This window comes from Cheilinus undulatus, linkage group 10 (genome assembly GCF_018320785.1).
Source record: "Cheilinus undulatus linkage group 10, ASM1832078v1, whole genome shotgun sequence".
Taxonomy (NCBI): Eukaryota; Metazoa; Chordata; class Actinopteri; order Labriformes; family Labridae; genus Cheilinus; species Cheilinus undulatus.
The window spans coordinates 45,278,695-45,302,548 of record NC_054874.1 but is presented as its reverse complement, the minus strand read 5'-3'; the positions used below and the strand labels follow the sequence as shown (position 1 = coordinate 45,302,548).

Sequence of the window (23,854 nt, the reverse complement as noted above, 5' to 3'; positions counted from 1 at the left end):
ATTTTGGCCTTTTAAACTCATGATTTTGACTTTCGTTGTAATATATTTGCCTTTAAAACATTATTTTTGAATTTCTTTTAATTTATATTTATTTTTTTATTTTTTTTTCCCTTTTTTGAACTAATAAATTTACTCTTTTAACTCCAAATTTAAAATCTTTTAAATTTTAAAATCAGCGCTAATGTCATTTTTCTTCTTATTTTATTACTGGTGAAATAAGGTTAACAGTTTATGGTTAAAAAGGTGACCCTGTTAGGCCCTCAGGTTAGACCTGAATCCAGAATCCGACCCCTGCTTTAAATGAGTTTGACACCCCTGGTATTAGCTAATCCCATTCAAATGCATCTATGTCCATTTACAGCCACCAATATAACAGTGGGGGAGAAAATTAAGTGTCTTGCGACACTGAGACAGTGACATTTGACTGCAGGGGCTGGTTGTTTGACCCACGACCTCTGTTTGCAAGATGGCTGACTCCAAGCCACAGTCACCCCACTTTTGAAACTCCTGAAAATGTTTTCATGAAAAAGTAAAATGTGTTATTTTAAACATCTGAAATGTTGTTTATGTTCTGTTGTGAATAAAATATGGGTTTATGAGATTTGGCAATCATTGCATTCTGTTTCAATTCACATTTTTTCCTAAGGTTTCTTCTTTTTAACAATATTGTTATGAAATAAAGCAGCAACTGTTTCAACACACAGTGAAAATCGTGACAACCTTAGTATGGAGCATCCTAAAAACCTCGAAACACATAATGCAGCCATAATGCAGTCTTAAAAGGATGCTTCAGCAATGCCTAACACCTGCTTCTTCAAGGTTCATGCTGCACAGAACAGGGAGTACTTTAACGGCTGTGTGATGAAACACAGCAGGTGCTTCGTGCAGAGATACTCACCCTGTGGACTTTGGGTTGAGAGGCAGACAGAGGCAAGCTCGCTTTTCTGCAATCAGAGGAAAAAAGGCAGTTATAACCATGCTGAGCAAAAGTCTTCTATGCTCTGAAGACTTGTGCACACCATTTGTCTTCACTTAACAATGAGTATGAGAGAGTAATCCTGTAATCATTCACACTGCATGAATGTCTTAGCAGTGGTATTTTCTCAGCCGTTATGTGACTCAGATCTTTGTAATCAGTTTGATCAGCTCTAATCTGGCTCTTATGAGTTGTGTTTTAAATCCTACATCCCTCAATTTGTCATCAAACAGAAGATAATAAGGAAAGAAAATTAAACTCTAGCGTGACTGTCTTTATCTCACCATTGTGGCAGCATGGTTTATCCATCTCCATCGTACTGGTGCTGCTGTCACCTGACATTAGGTGATCCGACTCCATCGTGGTAACTCCTCCAGCTTGGGTAGGCAGAAGTTTGACTCCCGCTCGTCCCTCTTCTTTCTCCTCTCTGCTCTTCCCCTCTCCTTCCCTTGCACGTCCAGGCCGCAGCCTCTTGGCGAAGCGGCTCGGGAAGGAGGCCAGACGTCGAGATCGACGAACCGAGAAGGAGCCGCTGTCCTCTGCTGACTCCTCTGGGATTTGAGGAGTCTCTGGGGAAGAGTTTCTCCTCTCAGGGGAGGAAGAGTCTTTACGAAGCTCCAGTTTGGGCGTGGTGGAGCTGGGGGAGAGGGTAGGAGCTGATTTAGCCGGAACAGAAGGGGCAGATGCTCCTCCTCTGTTGGGGCTGTGTGAGTGGGTGTAAGGAGGGCTGTGCAGTCTGTAAGGCTTGCTCACATCATAAGAGCTGCTCTGCTGCAGGAGCTCACGGAGAAGGGAGTCGGCTTTCATCTCCCTTCGCCTCGCAAACGGGAGCCTCCTTGGGGCACCGTTACCTGTCCCAGTCACGCCCCCACTAGTCCCAGGAGTAGCCACCAAGACAACTCTGCTGTGAGAGTTTGTGGCGGCCTGACGGGAGGCTTCAGGTTTGGCCCGAGGCCTCTGGAGGTCTCGGTCCTTGCGCTCCCAGCCCTGCTGCTTGCGTGTGGGCAGGCAGTAGGTGTGCATGTACGTGATCAGCTCCACCACTGAGTGCAGTTCTTTCTCTGAGCTGAACTGAGGCTTTGCTGGCTCAACGGGGGCAGTCGGTGCAACTGCGGCGCCCTCTACCTCACTGCTGGAAGACTCCTCCTCTTCCTCCTCTCCTTCTTCCTCTTCATCCTCCTCGGACTCACTGTCCTCGTCCTCTTCTTCTTCTTCGTCCTCCTCTGTGTCTGGGGCCGGGGCATCCTCGGAGTCCTGGGCGGTTGTAAGGTGGCGGTGGAGCTCAGTGCACAGGCGACCTGCTGGACGTACAGCTCGAGGCTTACGCTCCTGAGGAAGGTCGCTCTGAGGGCAGAGACAAATATCAAAACCTTCATTAGACTTTAACAGAAACTGTTTAGACTACACCCTTAAACTTATAGACTATGTAAACTTGAGCCACGCTCTAAGAAAAATAGTTTAATCACTGAGAGGAGTATTGGTTTTTCTCCTTCAGCCTGGGCCTCAATAACAAACTCTTGAGGGCATTATGACAATAAAGAGCCACAAAATTGAACTAAATGAAAAGACTAATGAATAAATGAAGAGGGATGAATCTCCAAGAGTACAAATGAGAGACTATAGACCTGTAATCATGATCTTGTTAAGATTGTCTGTGAATTGCAGATTAGACTTCACAAACATAATACTGCATCAGTAAGTCAATAATAGAGTCTGGGAATGAAATCAGAGCCAGTTACCAGCTTATTGAGCTTGTGCAGTAGGTTTGTCCAACATATATTTTAATCAGTACTCAAACATCTACTATATAGCTTCAAGTTAAACATCTTTGTATTATAAAGGCAGAGGAGACAATATTATGGACAAGAATGTGTTAATGTATTGCTTTAAGCCTACTCTTGTTAACTGGTTGCCACTGTAGTGACCTGCCAGTCACAGGTAGCCACAACATAAAGTGAAACAATTAGAAAATATTGTTGTTTTGACAGTTCTTTGTCATTTATTTGATAGGACAGAGAACCAGGAAAGACTTCAGGACCAGGGGCGAAGCCTCCAACCAGTATGATGAAGGCTGTAGCTTCCTGCTTAAACAATTATGCTAAACCCGATCCCAAAGACCAACCTTCTTTGAGGTCCATTTCAGAGTGAATGGAACTGCGATTTACAAAGTAACCATAACGATGTATTGAAAAAAACCCTTAACTATCAATTTAGACCATCTTCTCCAGGGGTTCAATTCAACGTGATTCCATGATTTTATTGCTTCCATGGGTGAGCACATTATGCTAAAGCAGGGGTTCTAGGGACCCCTTACAGGGCAAAAAAACCTCCAAGGACATGACACTAAAGCTGATTAAACATACATTAACTGCCATTAGTACTCCAAGATGCTGTATTTTAGTAACTTTACAAAGCAGATGGATTCGCCCGTTTCCATGTTTCTCACTGGCAAATCCATCTTGCAAAGCTTAGTATGGTTTAGTATGGTTGTTTTATGGTGCTGTGGTCCCTCTATATATTCATTTGATTTTGAATGACATTGCTTCACTTTAATAATTTATTTTAAATTATTTAGTGGACCCCCAAGCTGTGGCACATGGACCCCAGGTTGAGATTTCTTGATCTACTCAATAGGTAAGTGTTGACTGTGGTGATAAATCAAGTTGGAATCACTGCTTCCAATCCTTCACCAACCAATCACAGCTTACTCTTGCAATAAGATGCTTCTCTAAATATGACTTTCTTCTCACTGATCTCTGCTACACCAACAGTGAAAACTCTGCACTGCTGCTGGCAAAGCTTACCTCCACCACCCAAGCTTCTTCCTTTTCAGCCTGAAGCTTTTGGTGCACCCTCTTTCACGGGGTTTAGCACTGGGCTCCCTGGGAAGCTGTGGCATGCTGCTCAACTAACTCAAGGAGCATCTTTATAGCAGAGCCATCTGTTTAGCTGTATTTCCATAAATGGTTAAATCCATGACCAGAGTGTTCCTGACAGAAATTTGAGCCTCTTTGGCAGACCAGGGGAGGGGAGACGATTCAAGAGTCTTCTGCAATGGCTTCATTTTTGAACCAGTAACTTATGCTCATGTTTTCTATGCAGTCCATTGAATTGATATTTTAATGCAGTCAACCTTTGCTCTGAGCCTGAAGAACGGACAACAACACCTGACATTTGGTATTGATGTTTCAGATTAAACATTTTTCATTCTCCATCGAACTCCACTGTTTCTCTGCCTCAATATCTCATCATGCTGTCAACAGGTGTTCATGGAACAAGAAAAATGATCCACCTTACATCAACAAAAACAGACTGATGAACCCATGGGTGCATCTTCAATTTCCTGCCTTGGATACAGGAACACGGAGCGCATAGAAGCAGTAAATTTTGCTTCCGACTTTGTGCGGGATGATTCAGTGTGCAGCTGCAATGAAATGGCTGATTTTATATTACTCATACAGAGAAAAAGAGAGGGAGAAAGAGAGAGAGAGGCACTATGATTCACTGTTACCCTCTTGCCCTGTCAGTCAATACTCCCGCCATCTGCCACAGCAAAGCCACACTGCTCTCAAACTACAGCTTAACGGCACAAACACACACACACACACACACACACACCGCCAGCAACAGTGAGGTTAGGAGGTTGTGTGATGGATACAGGCTTGGCTTATCCCAGAACCACATTCTGGTGTGTAGTTGGTATCCTCTGAGCTTTAGCAGAGGAGCAGAGAACTGTATGAAGGCTCACCATGCTCTATGCTTGGACAAGATAAATGGCTGGTGTTGTAATAAATGACTACTTGAAGCGCAATGCTAGAAGCCACCCAATTACTGCTAAGTCATACAGCACCAGCCATTGTAAAAGTCCTCTCTTCAGCCAACATCACATCTATCACAGGCAGCAGCTGAAGGTTTTCTACAAGCTTGAAATGTTTCTTGTCTAAAGGCAGGTGTCTGCCATTTGGAAAATAAAATCGACGCTGGACAAATGCAGGCATGACATTGCAAAGTTTTCATTAAGGCTCCTCCTTCAATACACTACGATTACGGATGGAGCCTTCTGTCTGTACTGTCTGCCCAATGTGCCCTTATTTCTCAAACTGTCTAGAAGCTTATTGAAATGGGCCACATGCTGTAAAAGGAAGTGGAAGTAAAGGGCCAGCAGCAGAGCACCACTCTAGAGGATGAATCTTTTAACATTAGTCTGAACATCACAAACATGAGTGAACAGGTAGCAATGGTGGGTGTATTTCAGATTTACAGATCTATTTTTATTTACAAGGCAAGCATAAATCAGTGCTAATCTTTCTGTTTTAACGCTGCACAATAATAACCAAGAGCATCTAGTTTGCCAAAAATATTTCTTCTTATTTTTCATTCCTCAAAGTGAACCAAAGTTCTTCAGCAAGTCTGTGAAAATCTGTTCTTGTTGCGGTTGATAAGGTCTGTAATTAAACCCAGATGCTAGAGCCAGTGAAGTGGAATTTCTTCATTTAGGATTGAGGATTTTTAAGGCAAGATTATGCTCATCATGTTTGATATAATTGGAGAACAACTCCCATGTCTTGCATAAAAAAAGGAATTTTTGGCAGTGCCTTTAAAGGCAACCAACATGGCTGTAATTATGTACAAGTCACAAGTGAGTCGTAAACTAATTTTACTTAAATCTTTGGTTCTTTTTGAAGAACCAAATGTATTAAATCAACCTTCCATCTGCTCAGGAAACATGTCAAAATGCACTATCAAATATCCGCATAAGCATGGAACCACTGAAAACGACTGAAAACGCTGTATTGCTGCCACAGAAATGCACCGAAAAAGAGAAGAAGATCGCAGAAAACGGACACAAACTTTCTTCTAGTTGCCCTTCGGGTTGTTCTGGATTTAAGAACATATGGTGTATGTGTTTCATGGTGGTGGTAAAGGAGCGTGAGATTTTGCTGTAAAAGCCATAACAAGTTCAGTAACTTCTGCAGCATGAACACAACCCTGTAATCTGCCATTGTTGTTTTGGCCGGACCCGCGCAGGCGTCATAAGAGAGCTACAGTATGTATGACGTAATCATTTCATGAAAACTGCAGTTGGCAAATCTCCACACAGAGACAAAACGGTAGTCGTTTACGGATTTGTGCGCTCTGGGACCTGTTGTCAAAAAGTATTGTTTACAGTCACCCAAAACGCCGTTTCCATGTGGATGAAATGCCGATATGACAAAAAACTTTTGCACATACTCCTGAATTTGTCTCCATGTGGATGGGGCCTAAATATGACATACTTCTCACCAATCACTGCATGCATTAATGCTGAAGCACCAATGCTACTGTTGGCAAAATTTCCTGTCCTCCACCCCAGCCTCCTCCTTTATAGTATAAAGCTTGTGTCACCCTCTTATTCAGATTCATGCTACTATGGATCAATTGCTTTTAAACTAATTTTGTTGTATTTGATACACATTTGATATAAATGTATCTATCCATATGGGCGTTTCTAGCTATGTGCTCCCTGGAAAGTCAAAGCCTGCTCCTGACTAACCCAGGGAGCATCTTCAGAGCAGAGCCTTCACCGTTAAGTAAAACTGATCCAAAATGGTTAAAAGTATGACAAGAGTGTACCTGAGTGAATTTAAAGTTTCTGAACAAGAACTCCAATTTTCCTGGAAAACACTGTTGAATATCTTGGAAAAGAAGCCAGAATTTATCTGCCAAAGTTGAAATCTTGATATTTCAGCCTAATTCCACTCAGCAAAAAATCAAATTGCAGACACCTGCTTGAAGACAATTAGAGTGATGCTGACTGAAGAGCTTTTATGCAACAGTGAATTACTTCAGCTCTATCTTGCCACTTCCGTGGGGAAGTGATTGGAAAAATCCAATTTTGCCAGCCTTGAAGAGACACAGGAAAAGAGACATTAACTGGAGAATACAGAGATGTGTGTCTGGGGCTGCAGCATGGACTGTGTTAGTTCTACTTCACAGTCTGGAAACTATGAAGGACAGACGGAGTTATGTTTCAAAGTTTGAGAAAGTGAAGGAAGAGTTTTGAATCGCGTGAAATTATCCAAATTCAATTATCAGGTGTTTGCAGAAAATCATCCATTACCTTGACCAGAGGTCTGACCGGCCGTAGGTGCGGTGTTCTGTTAATATAACGATGGCCATGGACTCGATCTTTGTGTGCGTCAATGCCCGTGGGTACGTTTGGAGGAGTCAGCAGCAGCTTCATCAGCTGAGGAGGAAGAGGAGAGAGACAAATGTTAGGCTGCACACATGACCATGACACTCGTTTCTTCATTCTACAGACAAAATAAAGTATCCCCCATATGATCAACAGTGCTATATACTGTCCTATCCTCGCCAATTAAAGTAAAAACCCTCAAACATAAATCAATTGTATGGTTTAGTAAGGAAGGGAGAATGAGGAATGAAAAATAAAAGCTGCACCATGTCTTAAAGACTCATCTGTAGTAAAACATAACAACTTTATCCATATTTTATTCAAAAGCCCAAAACAAGGCGAGCTGATAAAATGAGACAGCTTTACAGTGAGATAAAAGTGTCCAACATTTGGCTCCTTCAGCCTTTCATTCCAATATCTAATCTATATTCTGTGGGCTGTTAACTCCCTGCAGATGGATGTTTGTACAAGAGAATAACGTGCAGAAAAGGCCACGAGGTTACCAAACTGTACATTTATCACATCCCTAAAGCTGACAGCTACATGGCACATTCACGTTTCCCATTAAAAAGCTGGATTTGACCATTTCTCTCCCTATAATAACACAGTATATGACTTCTTCTTCTTCTCTCTCCACTCCTCCATCCTAGCCTCCTGCCTTTTCCTCATTTTTTCCATCGCATCCTCTCCATCTTTTTTCTGTCTCCCAATTTCCATCCTATCTTTCCCTTAATCCATGCCCTATCTTGTGGCTTCTTTACCTGTTTTCATCCACACATCTTAGTTTATAGACTTCCCAATCATTTCCGACCTCATCTTTCCTCTATATCTTTAGAAACCATCCTCCCCCTATCCCATGCACTTTAACATCAATGCTGTCCCCTTCAATCTCCCTATCAATCACCTTTAACGTTATCTTTTACCACACACCCATCCCTCATTCTTTCCCTCCTCCACTTCCCTCAGATCAAACAGAAAGCATCAGCTACGATACAGAACCTGAGCCCTTTCCCTGAGTATTACCTTTCAAATGGATATTAACACAACTGCTCCTCATTTCCCACTATCCTTTCATTGTTTTTTTTCCATCTGTCTATTCATCCATTCATTCCAGTGCGTAGCTTCATGACAGGGCTATCAGCTGATATAAATCAGCTTAGGGAGAAAATCCCACGTTAAGCTGTACAGCGTTTACTCCAGGGGAAGACGATGTACAAAATACAGATGTGATAGAAATGTGGATAGGAGCAGCAGGAGGATACACCAGGGCCTCCCAAATGATTCGCAGCAGAGGATGGGATGGAAAACACCTCCTGGAACAGCAGGGTCTCAGAGAAAAATATGAAATGACCACAGCTTATTTATACTAAATTATATGGTGCTGGCACCAAATGGAAAGGACAGGAATGGAACAAAGATGAGGCTGTATGTCTTGTGAACAATGGAAACCTCTAGAAAGTCTTGCAGCATGGTACAAAGAGCTAAAAAGTCTGCTTGGGTAGCAACATAGTTACTTCTGTCAGATGCATAATGAACCCATTAACTTAACTACTATACTAGTACTATTGGGGCATACAACAAGTCAAATGGCACCATTTCAATACGATAATTCTGTGTTAAAAACTCAGCTCTGACACTGAAGCGGGAAACATAGTACAGAGGTCTTTAACATTTATGCTAAGAGTTCAGAACACCAAATACTTAAAAATTGCAGCTTCTCCCACATTTTTTTTCATTGCCACTGTTTCAGCAACTCAGACAAGACTCATAAAAGGATTGACTGGCAGCCATATTTGGAGCTTTTGTTTTGGGTGTCCTCAAAGTTTACAATCAAGTGGGAACTTACAGCATGGAAAAATACCTTGCATCACAAAATGGGGACCAGAAAATAACATTTTCATGGACTTGGTATATGTTACCAAAAAAAAAGTCCACAAGCATCTGCACCAGGTGTATTCAACTTCTATTGCACAGTAAATTTGATCACAACACCATAAAAGTTGGAATTTTGTTGAACAAGAACTAACAAACGTATTTAGGTTGGCTATACACTACTGTACAGTTGTTTGCCCCAAGTGTTTTAAGGTTGTTTGTTGTACCAGTTATCTAAATAATGCCCAATTGTTTGGTGTCAATACAGTCATTTTACTGCCCCTGAGTGAATCAGAGCCAAAGCCTCCTTGATTTTAAACCCTAGGAATGTTTAATTTGCACAATTCCAGATCAGGCTGCACAGGTGATTACATGCAACAACCAAAGACAGTGAACAGACAGGTAAGCTTCACCAAATATATGGTGCATACTGTTTAAGTTCACAAACAAGTCAAGCGCAATGTTGAAAATAAAGGCTAGCTTATCACCTCTAGGGGCTGCACAATTAATCTAATCTTGATCACAGTTTTTGCCTTCCTACAATTGAAGATGCATGATTGATTGATATTGTTTATGTAAAATGCATTTTAATCTATCATATTGAGGTTCAGTCCTAAGTATCATACCCACATTCTTCGGTATACATGCCTTTAACATAAGCACCAGAAAAAAATATATTTAAAAATCTTGTTTCATTGTCATGATTCCCCAATTCATCAGAACAAAAATGATCATTTTGACCAAAAACGTGCAGGCCTAGTGCTTCTCAAGCAGGACAAACAACTGTAGGGCTGACACACATTTGTGTGAGACCCCAAGTCTGTGGTCTTGCAGTCTAAGGTTATGTTCACAATGCACTATTTACAATATGAACTCATTGGTGTTAATTCATGCTGGACATGGTAGTCATACACTCAGCTGTGATTGGCCAACAGATCCTAATTATCACCTCCCAGCTCCCAAAGCCAATCACAGCTCTTTCTCCCAACACAGCCGTTCAATCAAATATGACATACTTCTCACTAATCCCTGCATGCATTAATGTGCCTGCACTATGCTGCTGCTAGCAAAGCTTAACCTCCTCCACCCCAGCCTCCTCCTTTAGAACGTGAAGCTTGTTGCAACTTCATATTCAGGTTCATGCCACTATTTGCTTTTGAACAAGTTTTATTGTATTGAATATGCATTGTCATAAATGTTTCTATCCATATCGGGGTTTCGAGCCATGCACTCCTAGGAAAGTCGAAGCATGCTGCTTGAATAACCCGGGGAGCATAGCCAAGTAAAACTGCAAATCCATTTTCCAATAAAATGAAAAATGTTTGATGAGAGTGTTCCTGAATGAAGACATTTTTTTGCTTATATGCAACTCGGGCTGAATGATTTTGGAAAATAATCTAATTGAGATTTTTTTCTCAAACATTGCAATTGTGATTTGATATGCAATTATTCCTTAAATCTCTTCTATTCCTAGACAAGGACTGAAAAATTCTTTAAAAATATCCAATTCTGATGATTTGGACTCGTATTACAAAATTGGACATAATTGTTGCACTAAAGGGGTTTAGTCATTCTCATATTTAATAAGAAAACAGTACAAAAATGCCAACTAGGCCAACTAGGAGAAAACACACTAAAATGCTTTATATCCATGATGATCCTGTATTCTTGTTGTTATCTTTGTTATTTTATATTGCTCTTAACTTCTATGATGCTGCCAGAGTATCTGTAAATAACCTCAAATCTAGGGATTGACCTTTATAACTTTATATCAGGAACCACATATATCTGGGACAGGCTTTTAATGTCACTTTATGGGCCTTTAAGTTTGGCATGCATCTTTATGAGAATGTACTTTCTAAAATTATTGAGGTTAGGGTCATTTTAGATAAAACTGTTTTGGCAGGAAGCATAAAACCATTTTTCAGTGAGATAAATGGAACTAATTACTGTTTTTAATGGTGGTTATTTGCTGTAAAACCAAAGATCATTGTCCAGGGATGATAGCTGTACTATTTTCCATTTACAACACTGCTATTGTGTAACACGGTGATGCTTTAATGAATACAACTGGCTGGCTGTAACTACAGAATACTATCCGGGTCAGATGACTGACAGTACACGATCGCCCACATCATTAATGGGGCCACTGTGGCCCGTTAGTGGGCGAGCCAACTTGGCTCAGACTTCATGATGATGCTCCTCTAAAGTCTCATTGAGGGAAATGAAGAGGATACTGAAGGTTTGTGTCTGTGTGAAATACTGAAAGCCCTCGGGCAGCATCCGGGGCCCTCAAACACTCTCCGCTCTTCTTTTGCTTTACTCTACTCTACTCTGGACGCCTTCCAGAGCTGCACAGGCAGCATCAATGAAGGCCTTGTTCTGTGCTGGGACAAACACACACTCACAGTGCAGGGTAGAAAAGAGGAGGTGCTAGTGCAATCACACATAAATAGAGTGACGTACACACAATGACGGATGAATACAAACACACCAGCTGAGGAACAAACACATTACAGAACATGTGAGTGGGCTCTTGGACAGAATAAAGCAATGAGGGAGTGAACTCAAACTTTATGAGTTAGCAGGTGAAACTCCAACACTCTGTGAATGTAGACGGCGGCAATGTGAAATCATCTCAATACCTTTCCATGTATGAAAAGCTGTTCTTAGTTCTAAAACAGTCCACATTTGGCTTTGCTTATTCAGCTTAATCCTCATTATATTGAAGGCAATGGCAAGTGTGTCAGCATTACAATCTGCTTGAATTTCAATACTGGCTCAAATTGTAATGTTTTGATAGTAACCCAAACAATCAGCCCAGACTAAAGAAAGAAAAAAAAGAAAAAAGTTGACTTATATATATGCAATTAAATAAATCTACATGAATAGATACTGTCTCAAATTTACAGATTGATGCAATAAAATTACATCCAAGCAAAATAATACACCCCTGATATCAGGCCAAAACTTCATATCTCCAGACACACCACTTTTCAAGGACCAAAAAAAGGTATTTTTGAAATAATAATCATAATTATAATAATCTGAATAATTAAAGTCAGCATCTTTATAACACTTTTAATTGCTTTGAAATTTGTCTAAACCCAGTGGCATTTGTAAAGGGTGACCAATAACACTGACGAATGAAAAAAAAAAAAAAAGAAGATACAAGGTTTTGGTCTGATGCCAGCAATATATGAGTAAATGTCTGCTCAAGGCTTCCATACATCATACACCAGTTGCCACAACAAAAATACTCAATATTTTTCAAGGGATACATTTGTGACCAACTTTTGGGTCTTGACCCACCAAAATACATTCAAATTACACCACAGACAGGAGAATCAGCAGAAGCTTGTATGGCAGAATGAGCAGTTGATGGAAACAGTGTTCATTTTGGCAGCTATAATTAATTTTAGTCTTAGTTTTAGTCTTTACATGAAATGCATTTTAGTTTTAGTCTAGTTTTAGTCAACGAAAACTCTGAACATTTTAGTCTAGTTTGAGTCCATGACAAGTCCTCACATTTTAGTCTTTGCTTTTAGTCCAAACATTTATTTTCTTGCCTAAATCTGGTACCAACTCATAGTTGGCACTCTGTCAAATCTGGGGTCCCTGCTTTCTTCAGCTGAGAGATAGAATAGCTATAGCTGCATAGTTTTGTTGGCAGATTTACCCACAGTGGAGAAATTTCATGGATTTTGAATGTCCGACAAAAACTATGTTACATTAGTTTTTGTTGGTTTGAGTCATCAAAGATCCTTTTTTGCTAGTCTTATTTTAGTTTTTGTCATGGAAAAAACGGCGGTGGACGAATAGTTTTAGTCATAGTTTTAGCCGACAAAATTAACACTGGATGGAAGAGAAAAATTGTGGTCCATTACAAGTTAGCGGCAAAAATGTGAACTAGTTACAGCAACAGAAAGGTAGCTTCAAGTAGCAGTTCATGCTTCTTTACACCATTGTGTTAACATTCATGGCACTAATGAATAAGCCATGTGAAAGCACGTTCTGTAAGACAACAAGGATTTATTTGGTTTAAAAATGTTGGAAATGTTTGAGGTAAATCAGGCGCTTTATTTAAAAAATAAATGTAAAAGAGGTTTCGTCTGTCTTTTGTTCGTTTCTCTGCAAAAAATCTACATATTGCACCTTTAACTCTTTATCTCGCCCATAACCTATTTATGCTAGAGTGCTGGTTTTCCCACTTATGAGTGAATTTCTTGAGATCTGGTGAAAAAGGCTAAAACTGACTGAGCTAAAAGCTAAAAGGTGCCTTATGATGATGGTAAAATGAAAAATATGGATGTATGTCTGTTTAAGGCCTCTTATAAAAGAAAATTACAAAAATAATTAATTTCTTTTCAATGATATTAGAAATACCTGTTTATTTAATTATTATTTTATAAATACTGAAAAAAGCAATAACTATCACACAGCAGTAATATAGGCCAAAGTGCCTTATTATTAAGTAAAAGCCTATCTTTTCATCTATACTCAAATTTGCATATCAACATCTTTTTTTTCCTAATTTAACTGATGAAAATAAAAACAAGAGCAATAAAAAGGATAGAGATTGTCAAGGAAGTACTTTTTTAAACTTCTCAATTTGAATTATCGTAATTTCAAAGCATATTACTGAATCAAAATGCAAATGGGAAATAGAAAGGAGTATCAAACCAAACCAGTCAAGCTTTGAAAATATCAAACAGGTAGACAGTGAATCATACATGAGCAGATAAAGACCCTCCAGTATCACTCCTCACCAGTAGAGGGCAGCGCCACACTCAGGCCTGAACACATGAGTGACAGCAGCCGACTGACAGCAGTCATGTGACCGTAAACTACTCAACTGATGGAAACAAGGGATGAAGCACACACACACACACACTCACACGCAAACACACATCTGGCAGCTTCAGTAGAGTAAACAGAATAATGTAATTACAGCCGGCTTTTCTGTGTGAGTGGATCTGAACGTCAGGTTGCTATTTGTGACACTGATCTAGAGACAGAGGATGCAGGATGATGTGACTTCTATACAGTAAAATGGAAATATTCTGTTCTATGTCCACAGTCTCCTGAATTAGTGAGTAAAGAGACTTTTTCAGACAATTTAACCAAATTAATCTTAAAATGTCAGATAACAGAAAAAATTAAACTTGTAATGGTCAGTTTATACCAATAATGCAGGATTATTTCTCTGATTTGTTTGCATGTATATTTTGTTTTGGACTGAATCTGAGAAGAAACAAATCTTGAAAACATCAATGAACCAGGAAAGCTGCAGCTCTGCCAATAGCAGAGTGTAAAATTGGACAATTCAAACACCATGTGGACACTTTGTGTAGGGTACTTGCATTGCTATTGTCTGTTAATCCACTGTAAAAGAAATACAAAATAAAAATAAAGTTTTCCTATTCATCAGGAAACCACCCATCAGTGTTCATTGGGACTGCAAATGGCACAGTCCTTGTTTTAAGTTCAGGAATGGAAAACTCTGACTTGGCTTGCCTTGACAGTCATAAACTTGATGCCTGGAGGAAAACAAAACCAGCACTCCAGGGACTAGATTGAAAAAAGTTCTGGTAGAAACAGCAGTGTTAGAAATAGAGGTGGGAACTAGAAGAAGCCTCACAGGAGCTTCAGTAGTAATAGTAGTGCATGGACGTGTGACAGAAACAGGCACCTGTACGTGTGAGGAAACTTTTGGGAAAGTGTGTTATCTTGCCAGCAGTCAGAGGAATGAAGCAACAACCAGTTGACTGAGTGCAACTTGTCTGAGGATAGGAAAGGGCTTTTTTAGCTCCACTGTTACAGAATGGCTTGCTGTTCTGGTGCAGGATGAATCACAGCTGGTTACTGCTGCAGTAAAAAAACAGCTCTACAATGAGATGGATTATGAAGTAAACTTCTGGGAGAGTCAGAAATTCAAAGAAATCTAGCTGATATGTATGATGAAGGAGGTTTGAACCACACTTACTGTACTATCTAACCGAATCTGCCACTTCTCATTTGACCTTCGGTGTCTTTTCTCACTAGATGGAGGTAGAAACTGTGAAAAACCAGCCGGCGTGACTGATTAACCAGCCTACCCTCATTCTTATTTTGACTGAGCTGACTGATAACCAAGGAGTCTTCAAGGTGAAACAAGGGCAGAGCAGTCATGTGTAGGGCCACCATGTTTTGCAACACAACAGTAAGAATGATGGCATCTGGTAGCCTGACCTCTCAGTATCATGAGCATGTTGTTTTGGACTAAACAATACCTCCATGGCATTTAGCAGCAACAAAACCAGCCCTGTCCTCCTTGTCTTGTTTGCTGTCACCATGTCAGCAAAGTGTACCCAAATGTTTTAAGATAACGCTTGGATGCTTATCCTTTATTCTCTTACTAAGGTCATTACAGCCATTATCATTTCCAACAATTTGGAAGGAATGTCCCTGCCTTGGGGCATTTTCCCTCTGATACAAGGAAGACTGAGCGTCTTGTAATACTTACAAAAGTGGCCCTACAGTCTTAAACATGCAGTAGGGTAAAATATAAAGTATGATCCCAGCTCATTAAAGACAATGGGAGGCTCCAAACTTTTAAATCTGTAAAAATAGAATTATTTCAACTTTGTGTATTTGAAATCAAAACGTCAGGTCGGTTTAAGACTATATTTGACTCAGAATTTTGACCCAGTCCAATTTCACAGTTTAGTGCCATGGTTGCTGATTTGTCTTTTCTCTCGAGTCAAATCCCCAACATTTTTTTTCTGTTTTTAACCAACTCTTTCAACCATTGACCGTAGGAATCAAAAGTTAGAGTAAAGCCTGTCAAACTCTAAAAGATTTCTGACATTTTAACTAGGGCCGAACAATTTGGGAAAATAATCTAGTTCTGATATTTTTACCGAATATTGCAATTGTGATTTAATATGCGATTATTTATTAAGTTCCTCGTCTCATGCATTTTCCACAAAAACAAGCAATAATTCACTCTATAGTCAGACCAACACATTTATTAGGTTGAACTAGGGCTGAATAATTTTAAAAAATATATCTTATTGTAATGATTTTTGACTCATTTTGCAAATATGAACTGGTGTATCAAAGGAATGATAGTTTTTATATAATTCTCATATTAAGTAAGAAAAACATCCAAAAATGAAGAAAATAGGACTTTCTTTGTACAATATTCTAAAAATATGGCACTAAAATGATTGCATGATATATAATGCATATCATCTCTGCTGCAAAACAAGTTCTAAACTGGTATTTTGACACAAATTTCAGGTTAAAGAAGTACTGGATCTTCTGCAATTTGAAAATTGCAGCAGGCCATATTGTGATTTAATCTAATATGCGATTAATTGACCAGACCTAATTTTAACCAATTTTTAACACATGATAGACCCCACACAGGAAAAAATAATTGCATTTTTAATCGTTCATTCTTATAATTCCCTCTCCAAAACTTGCATGATTACATGCAACGTCAGAGTCTACAAGCTGAATGTTGCTAGCTGTAGCTACTGTCTACCTTAGTGTTTACGCACTGTGTTAACACTCATGCTGTTGCCACATATAAACAAGCTGCTCCACCATTACTGAGGTCCATCTAACTTAATGCTTCACGTTTACTATCGTTGCCATGGCTGTGTTTGCTGCTTCCTCCTTTGGTTCCTTATTGGCCATTGTTCCATTCCGCATATCAGTCCAAATCATGGCTGCTTGGCTGCCCTTGGTTTTGCCTCCATACAACAGAAAATCTCATAATAAATACTGAACAAGTTTAATATTTAGCTTCCAAGCAGATAGGAGAGGGAAAATCATGCTAAGCATACCTCATCATCACAGGAAATGTGAAAAGTTTTCTTCATCATATTCTGCTGACTGGGTATACCAAGGACCAATCCCATTTCTACTCCTTAACCCTCCCCCTTCTTCTACCCCTTCCCCTTGCCCCTTGAAACAGTGGTAAGTGGTGAGGGTGAAAACCTTCCCTTAAGAAACAAGACGCCATGTTTGCTGTTCATCATCACACATTGCTGATAAACAGTGTTGCTGAAGGTGACAATAAAGCTTCGACCATCTTGTTCATACTATGGATCTTCATGCTGAATCTTTTCCATATATTTATAAAGTTAATAGCCCTGGTTTACATGTTCACATACAGAAAATACAAAAAACTCCCATCCCTACTAGCTAAAGATCGAATATTTGAGAAAACACAACTGTTGTATATTTGCGCCTCCTTCATTATCCATTGTACCATTTCACAAGTAAACACAGTACATGGTAGAAAACTCATCGTTCCCCTTGGTTGGGTGTGGTTGTTTCAAGGGCTATGTAGCCCTCAATTCAAAAGAGAATTGGGATACCCCTTCACCTGTGGTGAACGCACAAAACCAAAGAGAAATGCTAAGATAAGAGCGAAGGGGTAGAAATGGGATTGGCCCCAAGTTTTAAGGCAGAGCACCAAATGGTGATTTTCACCACAACAGTCAAAATCCTAGTGTGCCAAGTCTTAAAGTAAGCATCATTAGTATTCATTCTCTGGCTGCCATGGGTGCTGGGTAATGGCCATCATTACACCAAATGTCAAAAGCAATTCATCAAATTTTTCAGTAACTCTGGATAAAAGGAAAGACAGACTGAAAAACATAACCTAAGAGCCAAATCTGCCCATCCTCTGATTGCCTTGTAGACATGTCTGAACCTTTTTCATGTGTTTCAGTTGGAGCTCTGTTTTTCACTTAGTTTGCTTCCCTGGACCAGAAGTATTGCTTAACATCCAGCCTTTCATTGAGGAGCCTAACAAACCCCCTCTGGCTTCACTGACAGTCTTATTTTATAGCACGATTCAGTGTGTAAATGCAAAAAGGGAGGCAGTGCAGCTCTGTGAATATTTACGCTGAAGGTATTCAGCTATCCAACATGAGTGATGACCTCCAAACAATGGTATCTTTGTAGGCTCCCACTAAATCAGAGAACACAAGAAAACCTTGCAGGCAGCCCTCTTTGCTGTGAAATTTAAGTCAAATTAAGGAAGCAGGTTGGATTCATCTTGACAAGTGCAATAAGGCCGCATTACAGCCGTAATCATAAGTCGTTTATTACAGTGAAATAGCTTCCTGCTTCAATTAAGCTCCAGAGCCGGCACAGGTCTGCTTTCTCCTGACAGCAGGGTAAACCAGGAGAAAGTAGGGCACAAAATTCACTGTAAAGACATACAGCAATTTGTTGTTCCTGTTTGATTAGATAGAGGTTAGTTTTATGGGGGGGGGGGGACGGGGTTCAGGTGCAGGCTGGGGCTGATAACAGAGGGGCAGAGTGAGGAGAGAAAAACAAGATCTGTTCCTGGAAGTCTGGTTCAGGGAACGATGGAGGGGCCTATAGAAACAGGGAGAGAGAAAGAGGCATCCAGCAGCACTGTGTGAAAAGAGACGGGGGAGTGCAAAGGGTTCACAACATACACTGGAGCACGTGTTAACGGACCACACAAACATATGGACTACTAAACCTGTGAGGACATTTTGTAACTTCTAGCCAAGATCCTTAAACCTAAACCTAGTTAAAATTTAAAAGGCAGTCTGTCCATCACAACATTGATTCTACCAGTAATGGCTGGATCAGCTATCAAACCTAAAGTTTAAAGCAGTTTCACACTTCATGGTGTTTGAAGAACAGCAAAACAGCAAAACTGCAAAAAAAAAAAAAAAAAAAAAATCACATTTTAGCATGATTAGGCCTAATTTTATTAAAACATTTCTAATGAACTTGTCATAAGTCACAAACCCAGAGAAACATCGTATCTGACAAGGTGCATGTCATCATGATACAATCACAGAGATATAAAGGTTGAATTGCTTGCATTCAGTCAAAATATAAAGATGCAGCGAGCAGATTTCACCTGATAGATATTTAGATTACGTGCACCATAACGTCAACACTAACAAACCTTCAAATCTGTATAGATCCTCTACTGCTTCTTTGTACGTATTTTGTGTTATGCACATTCTACTCTATATTTCTATACATTTTAAAATTAGCACAAAAAGAAAGGACATGTGTTTCAGGTAGATAATTTCTTTGTTGTAACAATGCTTCTTAGAAAAACATCTTATACTGTTGGAAAGCCTGTTAATTTCTCCTTTAAATGGTGCCACATTTGTAAGGAACATATATTTGTGGGATGAGCAGCAGAGCTTAGTATGTGGGTAGCACCCATGAACAATTGGCCAAATCTTCTACTACTATCTGCTTGGATGGCACTCTGAAGTACCCTGAAGGTTGGGCTTTGTTAACTTTTTATATAGGGTATGTATTATATATACATACCCTTGATAATGTGCAAGGACATCCAGAGTACAACCAGGGTTGTGTTAATCCTTCCCATCCAATGGTGCCTTCAGGCACAGTGTTAATTTTGTCAACTAAAATTATGACTAAAACTATTTCAACAGCTTTTTTTTTCCATAACAAAAACTAGACTAAGACAAACAAAAATAGATCCTTAATGACTAAAACTGACAAAGAGTAAGTTTAGTTTTCGTGAAGATGACTAAAACTAGACTAAAATGTAATTTAGTTTTTGTCGGGCATTCAAAATCTGTGATATTTCTCCACTGTGGGTAAATCCGTCAAAGAACAATGCAGCTGTATCTATTTTGTCTCTCAGCTGTAGAAAGCAGGGACCCCAGGTTTGGCAGAGTGCAGAGAACACAGTACCATGATTTGGCACCAGAAAATAAATGCTTGAACTTAAAGTGAAGACTGAAATGTGAGGACTTTTTATGGTCAAAAACAAGACTTTTTAGTCTGGTTTTTAAAACCAGACTAAAAAGGGTAGAAATGACTAAAATGGGGGTAAAACTTCAAGACATTTCATCTAAAGACTAAGACTAAAATTAAATAATAGCTGCCAAAATTAACACTGCTCAGGCAGCTAACTCCCCTCATCTACGCCTTGCATCAGCCTCAAATTTGGAACCTAGAGGTTCAATACAGGCACAGTACTGTATATCAGTGTTCCCCACACATAGGCAATACTTTCGTGGGCCTCTCAGAGCTGCGTGCAGAGCATTTTTCTGTTTCAGTCAGAACCACTATGTCAAGAAACACACATAATTTGCAGTGATTTATATTCTAATTTCACAAGCAGCTGTTATTTATATTTGGCGGTGTGGCTGTTCTGGGATCCACTGTCCTTCTACAAGCCTAAATGTAAAGCGCCAAGCAGAATCAACATGTTCCTGTCCTTTCGGTGCATACAAGGAAAGCCTGAGTCAGGGAGAGAAGCAGCAAAAAAAACAAAACAAACAAAAAAAAAAAAAACAGAGCAGAGCGGGCATCAATGACAACAGAAGTACACTGATACAGTCAGATGTAGCATAATGGAGTAGCTGGGGTGGAGGAGGGTTTCAAAAGCAGTTTGCAGAGAAAATCCTCTTAATATGCTGAATAATGTATCGCTTTTTTCTCCATCAAAATACACCTAGAAATTTAAAACTATGCTTTAACTTAAATGGTTAGGAGTAAAGAAAAAAATCGTTTTTTCCCCTGTTCCTACCCTTCCATCTTGATATTTGTTGAACATTACCTTTTTGCAAACATACAATAATCTATTAAAGTTAGACATAAAAAAAATCATTTTATTTTTAGTTTCAAATTAATAGGCTATTTGGAAACTGTTACTGGATTTTAATGAATTATTTACGATCTAATGATTTGCCCGAACACACTTTATCTGTGTACTATCACTGTGAAACAGTATCTGCCATATCTGTTCTCAGTGTGGTGGATTTTAACCTCTTCTGTCTACACTCGTAAGAACACGTGGTCCTTAGAAATACAAAAACACGACACACAGACACGCATCCCGCACACCAACATGAGACGGGACTGGATGAAAGGTCGCTGTGTGCTTTGGTGGTCCTCTGTTTTCCTAGAGTTAAAGGCAGACTTTGAACGTTGCAGGCCAACGAGGGGGAACATCAAGGTTAGCAAACGCGACATATTAAGATACTGGGGAGAAAGAGAGAGAGGGAGAGCATGGGAAAGGAGAGGCACTGATTGGCAGGGGTGAGAGTCGGGTGGGAAGGAGCGGCTGGTGTTTGAAGCATGTATGAAAGGCTCTACTTTAACAGGCGGTGCTTTTTGAACTGTGAGAGACTTTTTGATTTGGAGAGCCGCAGAAAAGAATCATGGGGGTATTTGAGGTAAAGATCAAGTTCTTAAACGGCGGCAATGCTCAGATATTTGTTGTAGAAGTGATGCAGGGACCATTTGGGGAAGATGAGATCAGAGGTCCCTCTCTACTGTTTTCTCAATAACACAGTGGAGGAAAACGGCTGCTGACACAAAGTATACAGGTGTTCTTACTAGAGATGGGTCCTCGGTCTCGGCCCCAAGGGACTGGCTGAATTCCTCAGCCTTCAGAGGAAGATTGTCCTCTTCTTCTTCTTCCTGGTCAGGTTCCTCCCCCAGGGCGGGGAAGACGGAGAGCCCGCCCACTTCTGCATCCACCATGCCATCCAAACTGTCGGTCAGAGCGGCCAGCAGAGCCGCGTTCTCCTCTTCTATCTGAATGAGTCAAACACAGAGAGAGAAAACTGTTGAGAATACTCAAATAATAGTTTGGTACAATTCTAACAAGCACAATTCTTAAACCAAAGGACTAACGCTGACAGGAAGTCCTGAGAGTGCTCAGAAAACAAGGGAGAACCCCTGACAAGGTCAAAAATGAACATTTAATTTTAATTTCCAATTATTTTTGACTAATGAGCTTTTGGGAAATCCAATCATCCCTTTTTCTGCCTTGTCAACTTCTATCTTAATAACTTTTCCCTACATTTTATAGAACTGAACATTTTAGCTAAGCACAACTGCGCTCAAAAAATGTTAGGTATCAGAGGACATTTATTTACAGTAGATAGAAGTCAGTTCATGAGAGAGGAGGAGGAAGTTAGAGGATGGGGAATTGGAGGAATGAGGCAGAAATGACCCAGCAATTCCAAACTACTACATTGTCCTCAGTAAAGAAAGCAACACAAATGTTAGTAACATGAACTTTTATTGAAGGTATTCATCCCTCTGCACAACTATCTTCCTTCTGTTTTCATGTATTGCTGATGCCCTTTTCAATACCTCAAATGATGATTTGGTCAATTTCACAGATAATCAGCAGAAAATATCGTCTATCTGGGATTATGGTCCAAAATGTGTCAGTTTTCCATCCTTCCATCCCTCCTGTTACATGCACATGGAGGATGTTTACTGTGATGGAGCTGCCATCTCGCTGAGAGCAGAGTCTGGTGGAGAGGTGATAGCATGGTTGGCCTACGGGAAGCCACCAAGCTCCATTCATCTGTCTCTCTCATTTTATCATCCAGCTTTATCTCTTCCTGGCTGCCAAACTATTTATTTTTAAATTCATTCTCTGTCTCACAGGCCTGCTGCTGCTCTTTCTCTTCACACATGATTCAGAATTTTTAATTTTCTACAGGAGGTCAAAAACACTGTCACAAGTAAGCAGCATCAAAGTGAAACTCAGCAGGGTTATCAATGACAATTTAGAATTATCATTGCAGTTTCCTATCTGTTTAATATGCATCTTTATTCCTATTTTAATCTGATTTTCATAAATGCCACATATAACTACAGGCATGGGTTTAAATGTAGCTTATTATGATTGGTATCAAAGTAATTATTAAGCCTTTTTCAAACTGGGAAGTTCTTTCAATTTTACATTTTTTCCTTATGTTTGATCCATCTCAGTGGATAAATGATTATCCAAAGGGCTTTCTCTGCATTCCTGGTATGTTTGAACATTCAAAAGCACTAATAGATATTACCTGATTGGCTAATTAAATAAGACAGATATTAATTAGAGTTGCTGGATGATAACTGGATCCCACAGTGAAGGAAAAAACAGCTAGAAGGCATTGTAATGTATAAGCATTTGCATTCAGCCAGTGGTCATTTTATTAGGTATACCTATTGAACTGCTCACTTATGCAAATATTTAATCAGCCTATCACATGGCAACAACCAATGCATTCAGGCATGACAGTACAGTCAAGAAAACTTCATTTAAGTGTAAACTGAGTACCAGAATGGGAAAGAAGCTAATTTGAGCGACTAGACATGTCGTGTTGTTGGTGGTCGGGCATGTTTTTATGATGCTTATGCCAAACTCTGACCCAAAAATTCCAGTGTCAAAACAGAAATTGAGACTCATCAGAACAGGCAATGTTTATCCAATCCTCTATTCCCTTATTTTGGTAAGCCGCTTTGAACTGTGGCCTCAGTTTCCTGTTCTTAGCTAATGTAAGTGGCACCCTATGAGATCTAGCTATGGTCCATCTACTTCAAGGTTTAACATGCCACAGCTCTCTCAGACTGGATGCATGACCAAGGCTTGATTTTCATTTCAGTGTGCATGTTAACATCGACAACAATTGACGGCTTTTCAGATTGCCTGCATGAGTACGTCATGCCAAGACACATTTAGAAAACAGACTGCTCTCCTATTTTTACCACCCACATCTTACAGCCAAATAAGACCTTCAAAAATGTAAAGGGAGCCATATTTACCTCGCTTTAACAGATGTATAAACCAATTAGGTTAAATTTCCAGTTTGTGATTTTTAAAGTAAAAGCCTGACTTGGCATTTCTGTGAAGAAACTCACCTTGTTTGTACAGAACGCTTTTATTGTAAACTTTTCCCAACTCTATCATACAAAGAATTTAATGATTTATTGAGGTAAAACTTAGAAAGAAAGACAAGAAAGACCCAACATATACACACGTATGACAGCCATAGCATTATTTATTC

The 23,854-nt window shown here is 39.7% G+C and overlaps 1 protein-coding gene across 1 annotated transcript in view; it reads right to left on the bottom strand.

Moving 5' to 3' along the window:
- Nucleotides 1-23,854, bottom strand: part of ppargc1b (peroxisome proliferator-activated receptor gamma, coactivator 1 beta) — a 180,069-nt gene that overhangs the window by 23,187 nt on the left and 133,028 nt on the right. Inside the window, exons 3-6 of the mRNA XM_041797482.1 lie at nucleotides 21,399-21,599; nucleotides 7,077-7,202; nucleotides 1,261-2,320; nucleotides 899-944 (exon numbers count right to left, since the gene is read on the bottom strand). Of these exons, the coding sequence (XP_041653416.1) occupies nucleotides 899-944; nucleotides 1,261-2,320; nucleotides 7,077-7,202; nucleotides 21,399-21,599 (1,433 nt within the window). The remainder of the gene's footprint in view (nucleotides 1-898; nucleotides 945-1,260; nucleotides 2,321-7,076; nucleotides 7,203-21,398; nucleotides 21,600-23,854) is intronic.